The sequence below is a fragment of the Cyprinodon variegatus genome, unplaced genomic scaffold, assembly GCF_000732505.1.
Source record: "Cyprinodon variegatus isolate N-32 unplaced genomic scaffold, C_variegatus-1.0 Scaffold86, whole genome shotgun sequence".
Taxonomy (NCBI): Eukaryota; Metazoa; Chordata; class Actinopteri; order Cyprinodontiformes; family Cyprinodontidae; genus Cyprinodon; species Cyprinodon variegatus.
The window spans coordinates 115157-138589 of record NW_015150539.1 but is presented as its reverse complement, the minus strand read 5'-3'; the positions used below and the strand labels follow the sequence as shown (position 1 = coordinate 138589).

The following is a 23433-nucleotide window of genomic DNA, read 5'->3' as shown; positions in this document are numbered from 1 at the left end:
TCTGCTCTGCGAGCGCTCCACTGGAAGCTACTGCTCCCGTGGTGCATGCTGGGACAGCAGCCAGTCCGAAGAAGGCACACAGAGAAACAGCCTTCGTCTACTTTTAAGAGTAGGCTTAAAACTTTCCTATTCTATAAAGTTCAGGTTATCCAGAGCTATTTCTGTAGTTATACTGCTATATGCTTAAGCCTGGTAAATGCTTGACATCTCTGCAATTTTTGTGTGGCCAAATTACATCATTTTAGTTTCTGCACAAAAAAACATGGTAGACAATCCCACAGGGTTTGTAATTTAGACAATAAAACCACAATGATCAAGAAAATGGGGGGACTACTCTTGGAAAGAAATTACTCTCACTCTTGGATGATACAAAGAGGCTTTAATGTTTGAAAGGTTGTGACTTTTAAATGTGTTTTGTAAGCTTGAGACTGTGCCGTATTCAATCCCCTAGAATGTCTGGTACAGGGGGAAAAGCTGCACAGATTTTAAAAGCTGAAGACAGGTTTGCAGGTCTAATTTCTTTATGAAATATAAACGTGTCAAGAATATCTGAAGCTGTATGCTGCTGGATGTCATAGGTGGGTAGTGACAGAGTACAATTACTTGACTACTGTACTTAAGTACTTTGAGTTTCTTTACTTGAGTAATTTTTTAGGGGGAGCCACCTTCACTCCAATGCATTTCAAAGTCTTTTTCACATCATTTCAAGGAAGCTGCTGGTTTCTGGTTACTTTTTGCTCAGCTTAATTTTGTAATCCGCTGCTTTTTTCTTTCTTGAAATGCAATTTCAACATGCAGCCATTAGGACTGAATCTGGAAACTACATTCCACGTGAGATGAATGTGAGAAACTCAGGGCAGATATTATTTGTACTTTATATATGCCAGTATGATTACTTCTTTGTGGAAATTGATTCAACCTTAAATCTCTAATCCATAGTGTAAGCGTGAGGAAGATTTTTTTTTTAAATAAAAACTAATCCAAATGGCTGTAATTGTTTGCAGCATTTTTATGCTGTAGTTCAAGTGGCGTAGCATTTGTAGCAGAGTGGTTCTACTCAATACATCAGGTTGCTTCTGAAAGTTACAAGGTTCTTTAAAATCACTATGAAAACTTTACAGAAATTGCTGATATTAGACCATTTAATTTGTATTTTTGAACACCCAAGTACTTTCAAAACCATGTCGCTTTGAATACTTAAGTATTTTTTGAAAAGAAAGTACTTCAAAGCTTTAATGTGAGTAGATGTTTGACCAAGCAACTTTTACTCGTAGTCGAGTAAGATTTGACAATGAGGATCAAAACTTTTACTTCAGTACTACTGTTGAGTACTTTGTCCACCACTGCTCATGTTGACCACTTTTCATCATTCTGCTTTATTCTACTTTTATTCTTCAACTTCTAATTTCATGTCCATTTTTTATAGCTACTTCTGGCTTTCAGTGTTTTCTCCCATTTCTCACCTAAACATGGCTACAGACTCAGATTTTTCTGAAGATAGAGCCACCTAGTTTGCCTTTACTTTTTCTAGCATAAAAAGTATCTATGGATCAGTGCTTCTGTGTTCTGTACACACACCTGTTCAGTTTTCTAAAACTCAAGTTGTTCTAGACAGAAGGACACTGAGCCTGGTTCTGCTGGAGGTTCCTTGTAGTTAAATAGAGTTATTCCTTTCTCCTGTCGTTGCATGCATGCATGCAAGCTTGGTGGGAGGGATTGATGCAGTATCAAAAGCACAAGGCAAGCAAATTTCTGTTACTACATGCCCATCCAGAAAGAGTCTGAACTAGTCTTATTCTAACCGAGTAGCTTGTTAGCATTTCACACCTACTTGCTAACATTTAAACTACCTGAACAGCACTGGTGCACAGGTATAGCAGAGAGGGGGGGGGGAACTATACAGACTCCACTGACTAATGAAGGCTGCATCAAAACTCACAGGTGCTAATTGAAAGTAAAGGTATTTTTCTATTCTTTGCAACAGTCTGTCTTCATTCCATAAGAATGTGCCGTTCTGCAGAATGGCAGCGTTTATGGCACGCATGGCCTCAGTAAATCCGTTCCCCCCTCTCAGCCCCCCACCTGAATGTATGTGACGAATTGTGATGAATGGTTGTACTGAAACTTAGATTGCAATGTAAATTTGATTGATTAAACAGACCATTGCTTACCTACTGCCAACCTCTAGGTGGGGATGCTTCTACCTGGCTATTGGGCTTCCATGCGGTTGCTACTCAAGTGGATGCAACAAATCTTAAATAATTTAAGGTTAACAATAAACATATCTCTGTATATTTTATTATTTATTCTTGTAAATGCATTGATAACTTTTACAGCTGCAGTCACTGTTCAAGTAAACTCCATATCGCATCTGAAAATAAAACAAATAGTTTAAGCAAAAAAAAAAAAACTGTAAATTTAAAAAAATGGTTCTGTTGGACAAAAAAAAAAAAAAAAAGAATGTTCTTTTTGTTAGAAATATTTTTAAGTGACCTGGTTTAGACATGCTCCTCTCTAGCATCTTTAGGGTTTCACCAGTCAACATGTGAATCTCATCCTGTAGCCGGCGTTGTCCGTCCAGAGTTAAGTGCCAGAAACATGACTTCCTCTTCCCCACTTTGCAGAGCTGGTTGCAGGTTTTACGGAAGCTGCTGCTGAAGCACAAGTTGTGGCGGATTGTGTTTTTCCAGCCATCTGGAGCTGTCTGGAAAAAGGGGAAGTGTTCTCTAGGAGATTGAAAAAAAAAAAAAGGTATGAGGGTAAGCAAAGACTAAACTTATTTGAGAAAGGCAAAGACTTCATTACGCAAAACATAAAACCTGAATCTTTTGTAAGATTGCAGACAGATCCTAAAGAAAATAATGTTAGCCTCCATCTAGAGACCAAAAACTATAGGAAATCCATCAACATCATTAATAAAAAATTCTCGTCTTTTAATTATAGAAATGTTCTTTTTTTTTTCTTAGTTAACGCATTGTATAAACAAAAATGCACCTAAAGACATGTTTTTGTTGATTGTCTCCCCATAGTGGTTTGAAGCACTTTCATTATGCTGAGCTAGTTTTCAGATCCCTGTTGTAGTTCCCATTACTGAATTTTCCTTTGGAATATGTTTTGCAAATTAACATCATATTTTCAGCAGGTTTTGTGTTTGCTGGAAAATTTCCTGTGGCTGCTGTCTGCAGGGACGGAGCTAGATGCCCCCCCAACGGTGCCCATGGCCACCCTTAGCCCTGTGGCCCCACTACCAGTTATCATAAAATTGCATGAAATTTATTCATGTTGCTACCCGAAGCGTATCATCAACTACATCACTTTAGTCAACACAAAGTTTGGCAGTGGAGGAGGAAAAAATTGACCCTTTAGTTTACCAGTCCGTCTTCATTTATTTGGCTCTCCACCTCCTACCTGGTAAAGTTGTAAATCTGCTGGACTTTGAGGCTCCCAGTTTGGCTGCTCTTTAGTGCCAAAGAAATAAGGATGCAATAATTCACTGGTGGACGAGGCCAGCACCCCGGTTTTAAGGACTTCAGGTCCTAAGAGGCAAATGTTAAGACAAAAAACCAAGACATATCTAATGTGAATAAAACATTTTCAGAGCAAGTTGGTTCAGACTTGGCACCTTAATGCTGACATTGAGTGGCAGCAGAAAATACATATACATTTACATTTAAGGTTGACAGGCCAGGTGTCTTGGTAAATTCAGAATATAAGAGGCTTAGCATTTTGAACTTTAGCATAAATACACTGATCCATTTTAGGAGAATATGATTTAATTCTAGGTGTATTGACCATAAATTATAAAATCTGACAACCTACCTTTAAATGCACCAACCTTTTTTTTTTTATTATTATACATTTAATTGTTGTACTTTATTCCAGGGAGTTTAAGTTAAAACCCTGAAATAAAGCCGCCATCCTCACCACAACTTTTGTGATTCTCCCCTTGCGTCTGGTCCTGGTTGGTCGACTGGAGACCTCTTCTTCCTTTATCTGAAAGTTAAAGATGTGGGGATTAAAGACAAAATCCTACATGATAATATAGGGGCATTAGTCAAATTAGCATTTAATTGGTTTATTTAAAAGCAACAGTTATATTGCATGATTAAAATATTTCTAGCGCTGTTCATGTAGCACAGTAAAGGTATAGAAATACCCAACACCTGTTGTGTGAACTGCATTTTTTTCCATTACAGATTGGCTCAAATGTCGCTTCAGTCAGAACTAGGCCATGCTCTTTAGACTGAATAATTTAGTCGTCTCATTTTAATCTGTAAAGCAATGAAATTCATGCGCATGCTTGCAGAAACTGCTGACATACTCCAGCAGCATGAGGTCTAGCATTGTCCTAGATTAAGAGGAACCCAGGGCCAGATGCACCAGCATATGGTCTCAAAAGGGGTCTGAGGATCAAATCTTAGTACCCAGTAGCTGAACTCAACACAGCAAGATCGCACAGAGCAAACCTTGTGGGACAGGAAGTCATGCGCAGAAGAAAAAAAAAGGAAAAAAAAAAACACAAAAAAAAAAAAACAATCTGGCTAATTTTCAAAATAAATTTTCCATGATAACTTTCCTTACTTCAAGAGTCACCATGGTTCCTTGAAAAGCATTAAAATGCTGTATTTTTATCCACAATTGCTGTAATGTTGTAGACTCCTATATTTATTCATTTTATATAATTGCTTAATTGTGCATATTTTATCAAGTTTAATTTTATATTCCAACTTATTTAAAGTAATTTTTACCATTTTATACTTTGACATTGGGTTGCTCTGAAAACCCAAAACCAACTTCTTTTTATGTCAAAGTGTCGAAATGACAAACTCCATGAAACATGATTTTGAAATGGTATATTGTTTTCATTTCTATCATTTTGTATTTGACTCTGTTGATTTTCTTCATTAAAAGAAAAACAGGATAGGGGACAAAGGCTGAGTAAAAACAACCTCCTCTTTGGGCCGAACAGCAAGAGGAGAAGAGAAGAGAGTGATATAGTGGGAGCAGTAACCATACTATAAAAGGAAGACACTGTACCAGTGAACTGTATGAGTTTTTAAATGTAAATATGTATTGCATGATAATTGAAGTAATTGAAATATGTTCGAAGGCTGGCCTTCCATTAAAAAAAAAAAAAAAGTGAATAGATTAGGTACCAGTATCAACATAATTTAATAGAGACATTAATTTTAATAGGGACTGGTTGTCTTCATCCTAGCTCCTAACAGCCACCACTATTCAGATATCACTTATTCCCACAGCTGACACATTTTTGCCATATCTTAAGGTCTTTTTACAGTTGTGAGGAATTTGAATTGAGCCCAATTCTGGTCCAGTTATCTTGCTGGCTTTCATGTTTGCAGACTGTTGCTCTTTGCAAAGTAAATAAAAAATGAAATAGCAAATATTTGTTTGGACAATATAAACTAAGTGATTACTTTGGGCCCCAGACTAACTAGTGGGTCTCTGTACCCCCAAGAACAATCTATATTTTTTTGCATGTATAATGGTTTCTATAAAATTATAATAAAAACACACAGTTTCATGATGACATTTTACATTGGTTTACGTCAGTATACCTTTATTCCGGTAGAAATAATCGCTTATAAAGAAAAAATGAAAATGACTGGTCTTGGGGCAAATTGTCAAATTGACACAGATGCTAAAGGACCAGTGCAAACTCAAAAACAAACTTATCTTTGGTGAACAGTCTGGCAGTGATGAGAGTGCACTGGCACCAGAGACTGAAAACCTTCCAGATACCCTAAAGCATTGATGTACCAATTTAATTATTTACCTTTTTGAAAATCAGATTAGATCTTTGTTTAGCTCTGCAGATGGCTTGCACACTCCCCGGGACTGTTGCATCTGCAGAGCAAAACATCAGAACTGAGATTATTAAAGAATTAACCTGAGATGATTCAAAAAAAGATTAAGTTGGCCTGGAGTGTTTGTTTTAACCACAAAATTGTCAGAGATCTTTTACACTGACGCAACAAGAGACTTTGCAAACAGAAAAGCCAGGAAGCACAGACTTGAGTTAAGAGTATTGAGGAATAGTTTCACAATACAGATCAATTTTATCATTGTATTCATTGCATGGGACTAAGAAGACATGCTGTGCAGCAAGTTAGCTCTGTTTGAATACCCACAATGATAGGTAAGGTTACCATATATTCAGTTGAGGGAATTGAGAACATTAGTTCCTCCTGATGGGGACATTTCCGTGGCTCAGATGTAGATGGACCCTGCATCTCTCCAGGCTCTAACTGAGGCAGACGGCTGGAGACCGAGGCAACCGGTTCAGACTGGTGATTGTACTGGAGCGGACATGCAATGTTGGGATTCACCAAAAGCCACAGGTTTGGTTTAACAAATGTATCTAATAGAGAAGAGGGAAAACCACACATTGCACAAATTCATTCAACTCCTTCACTGATTATTTAATGGTCCTTTAAAAACAATCAGCAGTCAGAGGTACAAGAATGCTGCAAAAGGCAGCAATGATGACAGAAAAGTAAAGCCTGAAACATTTCAAAAAGCTATTAATGAAGAAGCGAATGTGCAACACTCCTAAAATATCCTGATCTGAACAATGTAGGAGACCAAACCAATCTTTTGGTTAACTCACCTGATGTTTTATCATACCAAATAAAGTCATCCTTTCTTCTGGAGGCCCTTGCAGAGGGTCTTTGGGCCACATATGGATCATTCGTTATGTCATCTGTCAAAGATTTACAGATTCCCTTGACACATATTCCTGCATTATGAATTTGCAGAAATAAAAAGAAAAACAAACACTAAATTCTCATCGTTTCAAAATGTTTCTGTCTTGTATAAACCAAACACTTCTCCATACTGTTTCTAATCAAATACCAGGTGACATTTGCTCTTTAATTCAGCTTTTTTCAAGGAGTGGTTCACCGTGATAAATTTGGTCAGTGGTAGTTGCCAGTTTCAGCTCCTTATCCATGTCCCAGTCGGTCAGACCCACAGAGCAGTGCAGGTCAAAGAATCCAGCTTCAGTTTTCAGCTGGAAAGTCATACTTTGATCTGTTTCAGAAGTTTTCTTCCCTTCTTATGAGGAAAAGGAAACTGAAGCCTGCAGGCTGTTGATTTAACAGCTGGAGCAGAACTGCCTGATTAGACCTAATCAGATCTAACAGAGCACAGCCTTCTTTGAATGGAAACAAATCAACTCAGGGCCATTTGTGTAATTTTCATCTTACTTTTGGTTTTGATGCAGACTGAACAATATGCTACTAGTAATGAGTTGCAGTTGTTGTATATATATATATATATATATATATATATATATATATATATATATATATATATATATATATATACCAGCATCTGCAGGAAGTGCTTAAAAAAAATAGAGGATTCTTTCACATGTTTTCTTTTGTTTGATACATTGAAGACAATCTTTCAGATTTAGGAGTTGGCAAATTGAATGGAGGCATTTATTCAACTTGTTTAACTTTAATGGTCTAAAATACTTAAATACTGATGTTTGTTTCTACTAAATAAAAAAAAACAATTGTTTAGTGGTAAAGAATGCAGGTTCAAATAAGGCTTTCTAGAAAATAAAAATTCAACATTTGCATTTATCAGCCTTAAATTGTCATATTAAACTTTTTTTTTATTTGCTTATTAAACAGTTTTTAAATTCCACATCAGATTTAGAAAAAAGTAATATAATAGATTTTACTTTTCACCTAAATTTTATTTCCAGTGCCATTTTTAAGAATTATCTCAAATGTTTAAGGAAGTTGGGTGTTAACCTAGTCGTGGATATGAATAATTTAAATAAACACAGATCAGTCCTGGTTTTAAAGCATTAACCTGACATTTTCAATAAATTTCCTAAACTTTGAAAACTAAAAAATGATTCAGACTTTCCATTTCTTCAGACCAAAGCTGTTCAGTCTGTTTATTGTCATTGAGATTGCACAGTTCACAACATCAGATCAAAACATTAATAAATCAAGTTTTATACAACATGAGAACACAAAATCATATAATAATTTTTTAAATATTTATATAACCTGTAGAGTTTAACAGGATTTTTTTTATATAGCCACAATATTCTAATACCACTTTGTTCATATACAGAAACATCACACAAATGCAGGAATGACAGCAACGTCTGACTGCTTCAGAACCTGCAGCTCTTATTCCATTCAAGCTATAACTTGTCTAAAACAGTAAATCAGACTCATTTGTGTCACTTTTTGTCATTGGGAAAGACAGTAATTACCAGACATGCAGATAAACTCTAGTGCAAGAACAGATATAAATACAGACTTTAAAGAACTTAAAGTAGAGGAATGTTTCAAATACATTTTCTTTCAGCTGAATAAGATAAAGACTAATTGAGATTGGTTAGCTTGGAGAAAGAGAAATCAAAATCTTCAACCAACTGAAGCTTGCCGACTTTAACCTGTTTTTACTAAATTGCAAATATCAGCTTAAGTTTATTTTACCATCTGAGGGGTTGAGAGCGTGAGAAGCCATGGTTTAAGCACACTGAGCTTGGAAAGGTTTGGGCATCCAGACAAAAGTTTGAAAGTCAAATGGGTTCAAAACAGGGACCAAAGCCCTCTGGCAAACAACACACAGGTGATTTGTTTTCAAGCACAGAATTTACAATATAGAACACCTGACTATGAGAAAGTATCAGAGCCAGGGTTTTAGATCCTTTACCACCAGACTGACTAGAGACAAGACTGGATGAAATGATAGAGGGCTGAAGATGGAAAAAGTGAGTGGAAATGCAAGCTCAAAATATTGGGATGTAGTTGTCAATTTTAGCGCGGTGCCGCTGAGCGATGCATTCTGCGATCCACACAATGTTCCTGCACTCCTGCTCCTTCAGCTTGACGTATGCGTAGAAGACGCTGAAGTGGAACTGGTTGAGGAAAGCTAGCTTGTTCAGCTTCACCTGCAATTCACAGAAAGGAAAAAAGGGAAATTAGGAATTTTAGTAGAAAATATGCAATTAGAAAGTTTGCTATATTTGCAATATTTCCCTGTGTCAAATTAAGGCTGTAACAAATGACTATATTAGTAATTAATTATTGTCAGTATTAATCAACGAATCAGACAAAGAAAAGTCCTATTCTGCAGATTGTTCACTTATTTCTAGGGCTGGGTACCGAACTTCGGTTCTTTTATGTACCGACCGAAATGCTTCGGTTCTACAGGGTATCGAAACATGCCTCGTCTTTCGGTACCAAGTTTCCGGATTGGCTGTAACACTTAACGTGATTGCGTCATCCAGGAAAAATACACAGGTGGTCACGCCTACAGCCAGGGTTCATGTGTATCTGTTGTGAACTGGTTGTGAGCATCACGGAACCCCTTTAAAATGCTCCCCAGGTCAAAAGTGCGGCTTCACTTTATTAAGACTGATGCCAATAGGGCGCAATGCAATACATCGTGCACGGAAACAATTTAAGAGCAGAAAGTTGCTCGGGTTTTGACTGCAAGAAGAGCGGACCGCAGCCAGCGCGACCATCCTCCTCTCAGCAGCCCGTGGGCAGAGCAAAGCCAGAGCGGAGTGAATCATGCTGCTTTCAAACTGGATGCAGCAGGAGCAGCAAAATCGCGTCTGCTGCTTCCTTTTTTGCTGCTTGTACCAGCTTCTGACGCGCGGCTGAAGCAGCTTTGCTGCTCTGGCTGCGCGGTCGAAAAGTGGCTCTGACGCGCGTTGGGCGGAGCTACTCTATCCTTTCTCTGCCTGGCAGCTATATTTGCTGTGATCAGAGGGAATACAGTAGTTTTATTATGTTTTTAAGTGGGAAAATCCACCTGAAAACTTAATCAGTGCAGTCAGTTCATCCTGCCTTCCAATATTTCTGTCGGAGCCGCTTAGACCCCCACATACCAGCGGTGCGCTGTCAGTAGAATCCCATTCAACGGGCTTGTTTTTCAGACATGGTAATTTTTCTAAAGGAAAACTGCTAAGTAAAAAGGTCCTCACAATGTAACAGTGAATATTAGACATGGAATTTTTTTTTTTTTTATGTAAGAGGAAAAATGTAAATGGAAAAATCAGAGCTTAAAATAAAACTCAAGATTTGTACTTTTTTATGTTGTGTAATTTTCTTTTTTTTTTTCGAATTGATATTATAAAACTGGTTAGGGATGTCACGATACTAAACTTTTCAACTCGATACCGATACTAAGGAAAATATTCGATACTCGATACCATTTTCGATACCACATGGATAAAAACAAAGACTCCAAAATTCTACAGAAATATTTTCATTAATAAATAAAATACAATAAATCAATACAATAAATACTAAGAACAATATTTTGAGGTTGTATGCTTTGCACAGTATTAAGAAAGATTGATAAAAAATGTATAAAACTAAAATTAAGTGTTCCTTCCTTGGCTATGCTTTGCACACATAACAATGACACTAGCCAAACCGGTTAAGAAACACAAAAAATTCTCAGCAGCTGCACCTCTTACAAAAAAAAACAGTCTGAAACTAAAAAGTGCACGGAATTATTCAATCACACAGTGTTCTGAAAGTGCATTTTCCTCTATTCTGCACTTTAGATGAATGGTGGTGGCACTGTATCGATACTTTTAAAAACGAGTATTGTATCCGGATACAACGTTTCAGTATCGATACTTTTTTGAGTATCAATACTTTTGACAACCCTAAAACTGGTACCGAAAAAAGTATCGTTCAGGAATCGGTATCGAAGTGAAGGTATCGGTATTGGTACCGGAACCAAAAATTTTTGAACAATACCCAGCCCTACTTATTTCAAATGCTACAGTCATACTAAACACGATTTGAGCAGCAGATGCAGCTGGTTTACGTGCAAGGTTTATGGTTGTTGCTCATCAAGGCACATCAAAAGGTCCTGCAGTGTTGAGCAGCAGACAAGGGTTCACAAATGTGATCACATAGAGGCATCCTGTGAATTAGCTCATAAATATCACCACTACCAACAGATTGTGGAAAAACTCTAAGAAAGAAATACTGTCACTCTTGAACAACATGAAAAGGCTTTTATAAAGCTGTAAACGGCTGTTTTCTACTACTACTCATGTAGTGTGCTGAACATCTATCCTATCTCTCTGGGCTGCTTTGTCAGACAGCAAAAAAAGCCCAAAAACAAAACAATTGGGGGGGATTCAGAATCTCTTCCAGTTGAATGACGTTCAGTATGCAACTTAGGCGAGATGTCATGTAGCACATTTTAAGACAAAAAATGGCAACTTTTCTTGCTGAGGAGTTGACAACATTATCTCTTCGTCTCTTTCTCCCAGTCCAAGAACACGACTGCCTCACACAGCTGCTCTAATTGACATACATTTACTAAATGTAGTCAATTAACGTCAAAAGTTTTTAATAAATTACTAGATGAGGCTAGTAATAAATTAGTAACACATTAAGGATGTTTTCACACCTGCAGCATTACAGTAGGTCGATCTAAATTTCAAACGCCTAAATTTGGTCTAATTTGGGTGAGTCGCTCGGACTCTAATGTGCACCAAACTAGCGCGAAATGAACAGGTCTCTGTTTAGCTTCAGCTGTACTCCGGTGCATATTCCGGGCAAAATCAAGTTTGAGCTAAAACGAAAGAGGGCTACTTTAGTGACTTGGACACAACAAAGACATATTTCCACTGTAGAAAACGTTTTTTTTCTTTTTTGTTTAAAGACAGTTGAACAGAAACCACAATTCATATTAAGGTCAATAATGCTCAGGTGATTTTTACAAGTACTAAAGGGTTGCTCAATATGCCAATGCTTACTTCCTACTAAGGCATTTAAAACAGTATTATACAACATTTGGCTGGGACCGATATTTACAGTGCTGCCAACAGAGCTTGCAGCTACACGATGGCAGCGCTGAGATGGGAAATGTGTTTGAGAGAACATTGCTGCCAGCGACTTTGTTACTACATTTAGTTTTCAGACTGCTGTCATTACTTTTTTTTTTTTTTTTTTAAAGAGACTAGTGACTTTTTCTGTGTTGTTGTAGACCAGGGGTGGGCGACTCCAGTCCTTGAGGGACGATTTCCTGGAACATTTAGATTCCTCCTTTGTTCAACACACCTGAATCAAATGGTTGAATTACCTCCACAGTATGCAATCAATTTCTCCAGAGTCCTTTTAATTATCTATTTACTCTATTCAGCTGTGTTAGGTCAAGGACATATCTAAAAGTTTAAGGATTCAGGCCATCCAGGGCTGGAGCTGCCCATCCCTGTTATAGACTGTGGTGACAAATGGTAAAAGCATTGTTGGGTCAATATAATGTTTTTAGTGAGCAGGCAGTGCTTTGTATATGCAAAGCTGTTGGCTCAAATATGCAAAATGGTGAAGAGAGAGAGATTAGTTTCATATTTTGTTTCCACAGTATGTGCAATAGAAAAGATTGTCCTTGTTTTATTTACTGATTGATATGCTATTGTTTGTAATTATATAAATAAATAAAGTCTGTAATTATACTGCTGGTGTTGAAAAGAAAAGTATCGAAATGTTGAAACAGATACCAAAATGTTAGTATCATGACAACCCAGCAGTACTAGATAAACTACTGATATTATAACAATAACTATCAGCATCTCTTTCATTACAGTTTGACATTACAATGAATTTTGTTCTCTGCTTTTAAATTATCCATCAGGGAACAGCATAGTGAGCATCTCAGGGCTAAGGAACCAAAAGCACCATTCTAAGGGAATTGAAGCAGGACAGTTTAGTCTTCCTAAGGCAGAAACTCCCTGTTCTAACCACTAGACCATCAACAACAAAAAAAGTTATGTCCGGATAAACTATATGGAAATGTACTAATTAATAATTAACTTCGCAGGCCAATCTATGTATCCCAGCACATTTTTAGAAAAAAAAAAGCTGCTGACAGCTGCCTTCAGTCATCTTGCAAAAGTCTGTCCCATGACAATGATTCAGCCATGATGAACTGTTCCTAAATTAAACCAGCTGCTGTAAAACGAAAGAAAAATGTGTTATGAAATGATTTACCTCATGTTCAAAGAAGCGATCCTCCAGGGTTTTATCTCCTGGATTGCTGCCTGCACCTTCAAACAACAGCTTGTACTCCTGAAGATGAATGAAAAAAAGAGCATGGAGACTGAGCTTTTTACTGGGACATGTCAATACTATACATCATGTACGATAAACGATTGATAGAGATACAAAAAATATATACAGCACAGAATGGCTACAATATGAGAAACCAATTAGAAGCTACAAAAAAATAAAGTTCTGCCTAACATCTACAATTTTATTTATAAAAAAATAAATAAACATATGCGGAGTAAGAGTGCCCCCTGATGGACCAAACTATACAAAAGTATTCTCAAGTTTACTATGATGTTAAATGTGAATGGTAGGCTATACAATTAGGTCTTATGCTTTATTAATACAATTATAACTGGTTTTTGTAGCAACATAGAAAACAGTTATTCAAGCTCACTCTGCACACCAAACCAAACATGGAGAAGCAACATTTAGTTCCTATGCTCCACTTATCTGGAACAAACCCCCAGAAGACTGTAAAAGTGCTGAAAGGCTCAGTTCTTTTTAGTCTAAGTTAAAAATCCATTTGTTCAGAATTGCCTTTGACTGTGATATTTAAAGTGGTAACTGAACTAACATTAATTTTAATTTGTGTTCCTACTGTTTTATTGGCTTTACTACCTGCTTTTATCCTTACTTGCTTTTATTTTCCTTCTATTTTACCGTTTAATTCATGTAAAGTACTTTGAATTGTCTCTGTACTGAACTGTGCTGTACAAATAAACTTGCCTTGCCATATTTCTCTATTGAATCAATGATTAAGCAAACAATTTTAATTTCTTGCCTGTTGCAAAGTGAAAAAGAATGATGAGGCAATCCTGCTTCAAAAGCAAAAGCACCAAAACTGAAGATCATTTTAGATTTGACAGGTTTTATTAGTAAACTGAAGTTTTTTCTGACTTACAGGATAATAATCAGCAACAGCCTTGACTTGCTCATAGTCATCAGCACGGGCCAGTTGTGCAAGACCTTCTGGATAAAGCTTGCCGCAGTGAGGGAAGAGCTTGGCTCGGTCTTCCTTCGATAGCTCTGTACCAAATGAGTTGATGGTGATGATGAAAGCTCTTCTATCAGCCTCAAACTGCAACAAAAACAAAAAAAACTTGAGCCAAAAGGTTTGTGCAAAACATAAACAAGGAGGACGCAAGACCTATTGAGCTCCAATATTTCAAAAATATTCCGTGGGTTTATTTTATCTGTAGCAAAACCATACATATTTTCTGAGTTATAATCTTTTTATCTTTGTGGTACCGACTGACCTCCAGTATTGGACACATAGTGTCGGCGGTGGTTCCTCCCAGGTTAGAACAGAACTTGTAGAAAGCCTCCAGGTAAGCCTGAAAAATAAAAAAAATAGTTTTAGGAACCAATATAAAGTGAAAAAAAACACAGTTGTCATATTGAAACAATTTAAAAATAATTTCCTGTAAATAGTTTTATATTTCCAGGCAAAATAATTTTCAGTATAAATAAGGGATTTACCTTGTAAAGTGTGTTACGAATAATTTCAATGTTCATCTCGTCCAGATCCTGCTCAGATATACAATCCTGGAAGAATGCAGCTGTACAAAAACAAATAATTTTTATTATTTTGATGTTTTTTGTTTTTTTTTAATCACTCTAAGCAAATGTTTTCGCTTTAATTAATGAGTTAATGTGAGTCCCAACATACCTAGAGGAGTGTCCACCAGGATGGCATTATAGAGCTCAGCAGGGGTCTGGGCAATGTTGACTGCCTCCATCTGCTCAAAGCTTCCCAGGGGGTGACATTTTGGGACGAGTTCAGAGATCGCCCTCTGATGCAGGGTGCCCGTGATCAGCAGGATGACGTTATCAATCATATAGCTGTACCTACAAAACGCAAGTACCAGAATTTTAGAAAAGGTTTTATTTGGATGTTCACAGCCTAGGAATACGTTTACATTTTAGCATAAACACATTTCTAGAGTGCAGAGAAAATCTTAAAATGTATAGATTAGGATTTTAAAATGTTTAGGATCTTTGGTGATTTTAAAAAAAATATAATTTATGCTAAACAGAAACCATATATTTCCATGTTATTGATGTTACTTGTTGGGTATTACTACTTATTAGCAGAATCTGTTATTTTAAAATACTTCGCAGGATTCCAATTAGCTGTTTATTGAACCTAGAGTAATACTGTTTTAACTGATTCAATGTGGCAGATTTCAACTTACGTGATAAAATCCATAAAGCTAGCCAAAGGTTCGTATGACTGGTTCCTCATGTGGCGAAACTCCACCACCATCTTTTCCTTCAACTTATCATCGATGACCGACACAGTGAGTGGAGATGCCTCATTGGCAAGAAAACTGCCATAGTCTGTGCTTTGCAGATGGAGCTTTAGGTCTGCAGAGTAAAAACATTGTCAAAATACAGATTATAATACCCTCAGTAGCAGACAATGCAGTTTTATCAAATATTTATTAGGTTGTCTATCAACCTAAATGAAAACCTGACCTCAGATAAACCTCAAATATTCTTCAAGCTTCTTTAGTTGCGAAATCAACTACTTAATCTGTATGTAAAGCTACATTTTTCTTTTAGATCAGGTATTTTAAACATGTGAGGAAGAAAAACGTATATTGATCCTAAATTCCTAAAATATTGGTTGTGGTAGCATATACTATAGGTTGCTGGCAATTATACACCAAATAAAACTGTAATGTCTGCAGCAAAAACTCTGAACAGTTGGCATATTACATTTAAACAATCAAGTGTAAACAAAGCACTGTTGAATGAAAATCAGTAAAAATTAAAAGAGAAAAAGGTTAAGATACCACATCTTGAATATTTGGTTATGACCCAATTTGGATTTTTATTTTTATTTTATTACAACTAATAAATAACACACCTAGCAAATTAAACCCATTACACCTAGCAAATAACACTTGGTGCACCAACCACAGCATTCAACAAAGTATACGATAGTGTGAATAACTTCATACATTTTAAAGGCTTGCGAAGTGATTTTAACTAAGGGAGGAGTCTATCCAAAATCAGTGGAAGGTACCAATACTAATGTACGTCACAGATGAAAAAATTAAGATCCAAACTGTGGACATTTCTGATCATAAGCCATGACTTTGTATTCCATATTTAATGCTGCAGAGTTTCTGAATGATGTTCTGCTGTTAAATGGCAAACTGTGAACTGGAATTCTAACAGAAATGCTCTGAAGGGAAGCGGGTCTCATGAGACGTGCAGTAGATTCTCTTTAGTGGTGGTTCTAAATCCTGCACGTTTTAGATTTCATCTTTGCTGCCTTAAACCTGAGTTATACAACAATTAACAAGCATTGCAGCCCTTGAAGGCTGCTAAGGAAGTCGTACAGTAATTTCCAAAAACTTGAGCTGCAACAGACAGACATCCATAATTTGCTGGGCAGTGATACATAGGAGGAGGTTTGAGAACTACTGCTCTTTAGGCAAAACACTGATAGTTAGCAGTGTTTTAGCAGAAGGCAAAACATGGAGTGCAGCACTGTTGTTAACCTACTTTTAATCACAACATGACTGCTCTGTGGAAATATTTTTTTAACTAGAAACACCACAAAGTAACACAACAGTATGGAATATTTACTAAGCTGCTATATAGAGAGGCAGAACCCGAACTGTGACCTATAATCCACCTGGTAGCCAAAGTGTAGGTAACCTTACACTTAATACAGCAAACCAGCAAGCAATGTTTAGCAAGACATTCTACCAAGAAGTGTAACTGCAATCATGTCCTAAAAAACAACGTTAAACATCTGTAAAATAAAAAAAAGGTAATAATAATATCATCATAAGAGATTATGGGAATGTTTAGCCAGGCAGAAAGCCAACTGAAATTACCACTGGGGTCAATCCAAAACATGGCAAGATAATGCCACAGTTAATGCTGTGAATTTTTTTTTTAATATATTTAATAGTTGCTGAGACAGTAATTTGCAATAATAGCAATAAGCAGCCTTTTTTACAATTATATTTATTTATCCTACAATATATATCAGGTACACATATCTAGTGTTGATTTGAACTGAGTTCAATCAGACTTGATTAAAACAAAGTACAGCAGTGTGTATGTTTTTTTTTTTACCCTTAATAGTTAATTTTCTTTTATTTCATAAAGACAATACCTTTGCATATTTTCAATAAGGATGGATTTTTTTCCTTTTAACACGATGGATTATCTGTCTGGCTTTTGTGACCTTATACTTATGTAAAGTTGTGTGTGCTGCCCTAATATGTATAAAATATACACCATAAAAATCATAATAACAGAGTGAAAAAGGAACTGTAAGAGCAGCCTCGCTTAAAAAAAAAGCCCATCATTTTATAGCCTCGGCAACAATTTCCTATATTATCTATTGAAAAACACTAGCTAAGAAATGCTAGCATCAATCAACATCAGATTCATTAGACATTGACAGTAAATGATGTTCGAAACTTGAAGTCTAAACTAAAAGACAAAGATAACTGTATCAACACAAGCACAGACAAAAACACTGATACATATACCGAGTTAAGCCACTTTATTTGGTATTTAAAACGATAGCTAGCTTTAGCTGCTAGCAGTTAGCTTCAGTCTGCTTTAGCTCACCTTCCAGAGTCTCACACTGAACCAGGTTTAAATAATCGGCCTGAGACAGTATTCCAGCTTTAAACCCCCTGACCAGCCCCTCCAGGTAGCCGTTATCTACGTTAAAATAGAGCTCGGAGAAAGGCATCCTGGCCGACCGTCAGACCGTCGCTGCAGCTGGGAAACCGTCAGTTAGCGTCAGCTGAGGAACCACGTGACAGTCACCTGATCCGTCAGCTGCCTGTGTGTAACTTCGAGATTTACGAGATATTAATCACCCGATATCTTTGCTACTTAATTTATTAAAACATAGATTGATATTAGATCTTAATCGTAGCACTAAAGGTAACAGATGTTTTTCAGCTTTAAAATACCATCAAACGACAAGACGTAAAATTCATGATAAACCAGTAGGGGGCAGTAATATTAATTTACAATGTAAGGCCCCAGATATATTTATCTATAATCATTTATGATCTTATTTTAAATGTGATGGAAAATAGATTTTTTTTAATGGGAGATTTCAGTAATACAATCATGAAAAATAATATGATGGTATATTAGATAGACGGATAGATAGATATACAGTCTACTCTAGTACTTCAAAATAAAAATAAAAACCTTTTCCTAAGTTGTTGGTCTGTCATTTACTATTAGACATTTAAGTAAACTTGCTTTTTTAAAACACTCAACGATAGTTTCACATTTATGTCATAATCGAATAATAAACTTACAGTACAACATATGCAGATACATGTCCTATTAATGAGTCAAGTCCTGCTTATATACCAGCCATCATGGGGACGTGGGGTGGGCAAACCTTTTCACATGAAAATCTATTGTAAAATCACAGATTTGAAAAAAAAAAAGTAATTAAAGTAAGTTTGTAGAGATTAATTTTCTAAGTAGAAGTTAATATGTGGCTGACAATCCACAGCAGAACAACAGATAATGAATACTCAAAGGCAGAGCTGATTAACCACATTTAAACAGCGTTTATTCAAGTTGTATTTGATCACAAGAGGATAGGAAAAACTAACAAAATGCTACAAAAAGTACCATGTTGAATAATAATAAATTAAAATTGCTTGCTCTATTCTCCAGTACAACAAGTGGCAGTGTTCAACTTGAGTTGACATTGTTTTCTACCATTGGATGCATGTGACTTACTGGTTTAACCAGAATGACATAACAAGTCAGATGTACGCTGACTCTGCTGGGAAAGGATGGTGCTTTATATCTTCTTTTATAATTCTTACTTGGATTAGACGTTGTCAGGTAGGATGTTTGTTTTATGTAAACCTTATTCATCTTGCTGTTTACTCTATTCAAATATATTATTCTAAATGCTTCAATAAAATAGGGAAGGATATTTTTTTCATGTTAAGCTACTCTGTTTACTCAAGTTAGTGAGCAGAAGACAGCTCTGATATAATGTCAACAAAAAAACAAGATCTTAAAAACATTGTCTGTCTGTCTGCCCGTCTGTCTGTCTGTTTATTTATTAATTCTGAAGCCTAATTGAACCGGAAAGACCGGAGTCCCTTGCTTGAAGCTGTGTGTTGATGGGGACGGAGCTGTCTGAAAGTCAACTAGTTGATTTTAAAAGCATCTCATCTGAAAGTAAAATGTAAGTCATAGTAAAAGTTACTGTCTTATATCAAACTGTAACATGTGAATAATGCTAAATCATAACCTGTTAAAGCCAAATGAACCAGCAGAAACCAGAATCCTTGTATCATTTCCAGTATGACAATAAAATGTGAGATTTTACTTGCAATGTTTCAAACACTTTTATTATAATATTTTTGAAATGAGATTAAATCAAAAGTAAACATTTTAAAACTAAGTTTGAGGTACAATTTGTCTAGAAGCCAAATGAAGCAGCAGAGCCCCACCAAGACCTAAATTTGAATTAGAAGACTCTCTGAAAGTACGGGAGACAGTCATTTTCTTGGATGACTAAATAAAGTAATTGACTGGTAAATGATATTGTCAATGTTTAATTGTGAAATTAGTATCAAGTAAATATAAGTTGTTGTTTTGTTTTTTTAAATAGCTAACTGCTATTTAAAAAATCCAATAGTTTAGTTCCTATAGTTTTTTATGTCAACAAGAAAAGAATAAATATAAACTCCTTCCTTCCTTCCTTCCTTCCTTCCTTCCTTCCTTCCTTCCTTCCTTCCTTCCTTCCTTCCTTCCTCTTGCCCAAAAGTAAAATGTAAGCTGTGATAACTCTTCCTGTCTGCTAACAAAATTTTGCATGTGTATAATGTTGTTATGCTATTTTAAAGCAGAATGGACCAGCAGAGACCAGAATCTTCACATCATTTCTCAGCTGAAGATAAAACGTGAGACTTTACTAGAAATTTTTATATATTATATTATTATATTTTTTAAATAGGATCAAATCAAAATAATTTTTTTCCCTTCAAGCCAAATAAATGAGGAAAGCCCAGAATCTCACCTACCAAGATGTTTGTTCATGACAGACTCCAAACAAGAATTATTGGATTTCAAGGATGAAGGACCCTCTGAAAATAAAACGTAAGACTGTGATTTATAGGATAACTATAATAAGTTATATAAGTTTTTCAGATGTTATTATAACTGCTTATTATCCTATAATGTTTTTATGTCAACCAGAAAATAATAAACACCTTCCTTCCTTCCTTCCTTCCTTCCTTCCTTCCTTCCTTCCTTCCTTCCTTCCTTCCTTCCTTCCTTCCTTCCTTCCCGCTAAAGCCCAATGAAATATGAAAGACCAGAGTCACCTGCTTCAAGCCGTGTATCCATAAGGTCTGAACGGTCTAAAAGTGAACCACTTGAATTCAACAGCGTCTCGTCCAAAAGTAAAATGTAAGCAGTGACAACTCTCCCTGTCTGTTAACAAAACTTTTGTTATGTGTCTAATGTTGTTATGTCACGTTAAAGCAGAATGGACGAGCAGAGACCAGAATTTTCACATCACTTCTTAGCTGCAAATAAAATTTGAGACTTTACTAGAAAGGTTTCAAACATTTGTATTATATGTTTAAAATGAGATCAAATCAAATTAATCAAATTTTTGTCTTCAAGCCAAATAAACGAGGAAAGGCCAGAATATCATCTACCAAGATGTTTGTCCATGACAGAATCCAAACATGAAGCATTGGATTTCAAGGATAAAGGACCCTCTGAAAATAAAATGTGAGACAGTGATTTATAAGACAACTACAATAAGTTATACAATTTTTTCAGATGTCATTGTTTAATGAGGATATATAAATATATAATAATAATAATAAAAATATATGTATTTCTATATGTGTTAAAGCCAAATGGATAAGAGACTAGAACCATCTCAACCAACCTCTGTGTCCATGAGTACAGAACAATCAGAAGATGAACCAGATGAAATCGAGGAACAATGCCCCTCTGTTCATGAAATGTATGTCTCTATTTAATCCTGTTATAGTAAGGATTTTTTCATTGTGAATTGAGCAATAACAGGGAAACATAACCAGAAACAGGATTATTACATGTTTATGTTGGGTTAGGTTTTATTTGATGATAACCCTTCATCCTTACTGAAAACAATGTATTCTTAGTAACATACCCAGAAACAAACAGCACAAAAACAAGACTGGGATTCCTCTGAAGAAACTTTAGATGAACCACAACAGAATTATGAATACAACAGTTTAGGCTGCTTAAATATACAGAATGGTACATTTAGTTGCATGAAATTACAGACTTATTTATTTGACTTAAAATCTGTGTTTACGATTGTTTTTAAAAACCACTTTGCTTTGCAAATTCACATGTGTGGTGAATTGACTCTATATAAATACATTGTATAGAACCAAATGGCTGTTTTAGAAATTATCCACCCATCTCTAGCTCCTATATGTTTTATGAATATAAATTGTTTGACATAAAGCTTTAATTTGTTTAAGCAGCAGAAATCCTGGAAGACAGTGGAAGCCTAGGAAAAACAGATTTTTTTTGTTGCACATTTCAGTAACAAGGAACTCAAAGTGCTGTACATGAATAGAACATAAGAAAAGAAAAACGCAATGAAAAGTTCACTGCAGTACAGCAATAAGGCCAACAAAATGTGGACTACAAAAATTTTACTTTAGGGATGGGTGTAAAAATATAATTTAATAGGTATAAAGTCTTACAACACCACAAATTCTGATATGAAAACTATAAGTGTTACCGAAGCTTTGATTATTATTTTTGTAAATGTTGTAAAAACATAGCATTGTTACATTTCTCACATTTGTTGTTAATTGTAAAATGGAAGTGATCAAGTTTGTGATTTTGATCCGATGAATTACTAAAGATTGTTAATTCAATTATTATTCAGGGTGAAAATCCTTTCAAAATAAAGATCTAATAACATGACAACGGAAATATATATTTCTCTGAATATAAGGTGTGGTAAAAATATCAGATGTGGCTTTACTTTGTGTCTTTTTGTCTCACAGTTTGAGTCGGATGCGGCCTCTCTCTAACAAAAGACCATCAAGGAGGTCTAGTGGCCATGAGAATAAAAGTCACCTGGATTCAGTTTTCAAGGTATAGCGTACAACTTTATTTCTCTTATCTTTTTGGTGTAGCTTCATTGAAGTTCATATTAAGTTTAAAACACATTTTCTACAAAGACGAAAATTAAAACTTTGATTGTTTTATATAAACGTCTCCCTACAAACATCATTTTGTGATAATACTTATAATGTTTAAGACTTGTTTTGCAACACCTGCCTAATCAGGAAAGTCCCAAGTTTTTAAAACCTGTTTGTTCACATTTTTGTTACTGGCAGATGACTAGTTTAATTATATGGACAAACACCTCGTTTCCAATTTCTTTTTGTGTAAGTCAGTGGAAAGAGCAGATTTGTTAATTATTAGTGTTCATCTTCTGAAGCCCTTGGGTGGCAGTATCAGTTGTAGTTTTATTCTTAATTTATTGCTGCAGGATAGATGTGTGGTGACTGGTTTTCCAAATATAAAAGATAATTTTGATGTCTTGCTGTAAAAAAGGTTTCATATGAAATTTGTGTTTCTCCAGGTGCTTGAGGACGACATTATGCATTTTGTAACAAGTGAACTTAGAAAAATTAAGAACATGTTGAGCCCGGAAGGCTCAGGGAGGTATAGTGAGAATAAAGAGGATACAGCTGATGAGGAAATGCATGGAAAGATCAACAGAGATGCATTCCTGAAAATTACAATCAACTTCTTGAGGAGAAGGAATGAGGAGCGGCTTGCTGAATCTTTGTTGAATAGTAAGAGATTATTAGATTTTCTGTTAATGTAGTTTAAATATTAAATAAATATATCATAAACTAAAAAAAAGGATTACATTTATTTCATATATTTAGCTACTATCCACAATAACCTCTTATTTTTATTTCTTTTATCAGAAGCTCAAACAGCTGTTTACCAGTTTAAATTGAAGTCCCACTTGGTTAAAAAGTGTCGGCAATTTTTCGAGGGTAATGTCAAGAAAGGAAACCCGAAAAGTATAAGTCAAATCTACACTCAGCTCTATGTGGCAGCTGATGAGAGAGAAGTCAAGGATGAAGATGAGGACCAACAAATTGAATCAGCATCTTTGGTACCAGGTGGTTCTGAAACCACCGTCAGCTGTGAGGAGATTTTTAAACCTGAGAGAGATGAGAAAATTAGGACGCTGGTGACCAAGGGTGTTTCTGGCATTGGGAAGACAGTGTTGACACAGAAGTACACTTTGGACTGGGCTGAAGGCAAAGCAGACCCT

At 35.8% G+C, this 23433-nt stretch overlaps 3 protein-coding genes across 3 annotated transcripts in view; 1 reads left to right on the top strand and 2 right to left on the bottom strand.

Annotated features, from left to right (window-relative positions):
* The window catches only part of LOC107083854 (forkhead box protein N5-like), a 7866-nt gene extending 821 nt beyond the window's left edge, over positions 1 to 7045 (bottom strand). The window contains exons 1-7 of the mRNA XM_015373356.1: positions 6925 to 7045; positions 6632 to 6724; positions 6248 to 6382; positions 4950 to 4954; positions 3925 to 3993; positions 3409 to 3536; positions 2494 to 2726 (exon numbers count right to left, since the gene is read on the bottom strand). Of these exons, the coding sequence (XP_015228842.1) occupies positions 2494 to 2726; positions 3409 to 3536; positions 3925 to 3993; positions 4950 to 4954; positions 6248 to 6382; positions 6632 to 6724; positions 6925 to 7045 (784 nt within the window). The remainder of the gene's footprint in view (positions 1 to 2493; positions 2727 to 3408; positions 3537 to 3924; positions 3994 to 4949; positions 4955 to 6247; positions 6383 to 6631; positions 6725 to 6924) is intronic.
* Positions 7046 to 7914: 869 nt separating this feature from the next.
* atp6v0d1 (ATPase, H+ transporting, lysosomal 38kDa, V0 subunit d1) lies at positions 7915 to 17870 on the bottom strand. Its single transcript, XM_015373336.1, has 8 exons — positions 17685 to 17870; positions 15278 to 15449; positions 14752 to 14930; positions 14562 to 14641; positions 14339 to 14416; positions 13984 to 14160; positions 13023 to 13100; positions 7915 to 8947 (listed from the first exon to the last, which is right to left on the bottom strand). Exons 1-8 carry the CDS (start codon positions 17809 to 17811, stop codon positions 8786 to 8788), a joined length of 1053 nt encoding a protein of 350 aa, XP_015228822.1. The 5' UTR covers positions 17812 to 17870; the 3' UTR covers positions 7915 to 8785.
* Positions 17871 to 18852: 982 nt separating this feature from the next.
* The window catches only part of LOC107083853, a 10132-nt gene continuing 5551 nt past the window's right edge, over positions 18853 to 23433 (top strand). The window contains exons 1-10 of the mRNA XM_015373355.1: positions 18853 to 18941; positions 19180 to 19293; positions 19958 to 20014; positions 20100 to 20210; positions 20409 to 20522; positions 20742 to 20852; positions 20980 to 21093; positions 22139 to 22229; positions 22723 to 22939; positions 23078 to 23396. Coding sequence (XP_015228841.1) covers positions 19229 to 19293; positions 19958 to 20014; positions 20100 to 20210; positions 20409 to 20522; positions 20742 to 20852; positions 20980 to 21093; positions 22139 to 22229; positions 22723 to 22939; positions 23078 to 23396 — 1199 coding nt within the window. The 5' untranslated portion in view covers positions 18853 to 18941; positions 19180 to 19228. The remainder of the gene's footprint in view (positions 18942 to 19179; positions 19294 to 19957; positions 20015 to 20099; positions 20211 to 20408; positions 20523 to 20741; positions 20853 to 20979; positions 21094 to 22138; positions 22230 to 22722; positions 22940 to 23077; positions 23397 to 23433) is intronic.

Coding starts and splice junctions, on each gene's coding strand:
- atp6v0d1 (XM_015373336.1), bottom strand. CDS start 17,811: ATGCCTTTCTCCGAGCTCTATTTTAACGTAGATAACGGCTACCTGGAG. Junction 14,931..15,277: donor AGCTTTATGGATTTTATCAC/GTAAGTTGAAAT, acceptor TGCGTTTTGTAG/GTACAGCTATATGATTGATA. Junction 8,948..13,022: donor ATCGCTTCTTTGAACATGAG/GTAAATCATTTC, acceptor TGTGAATTGCAG/GTGAAGCTGAACAAGCTAGC.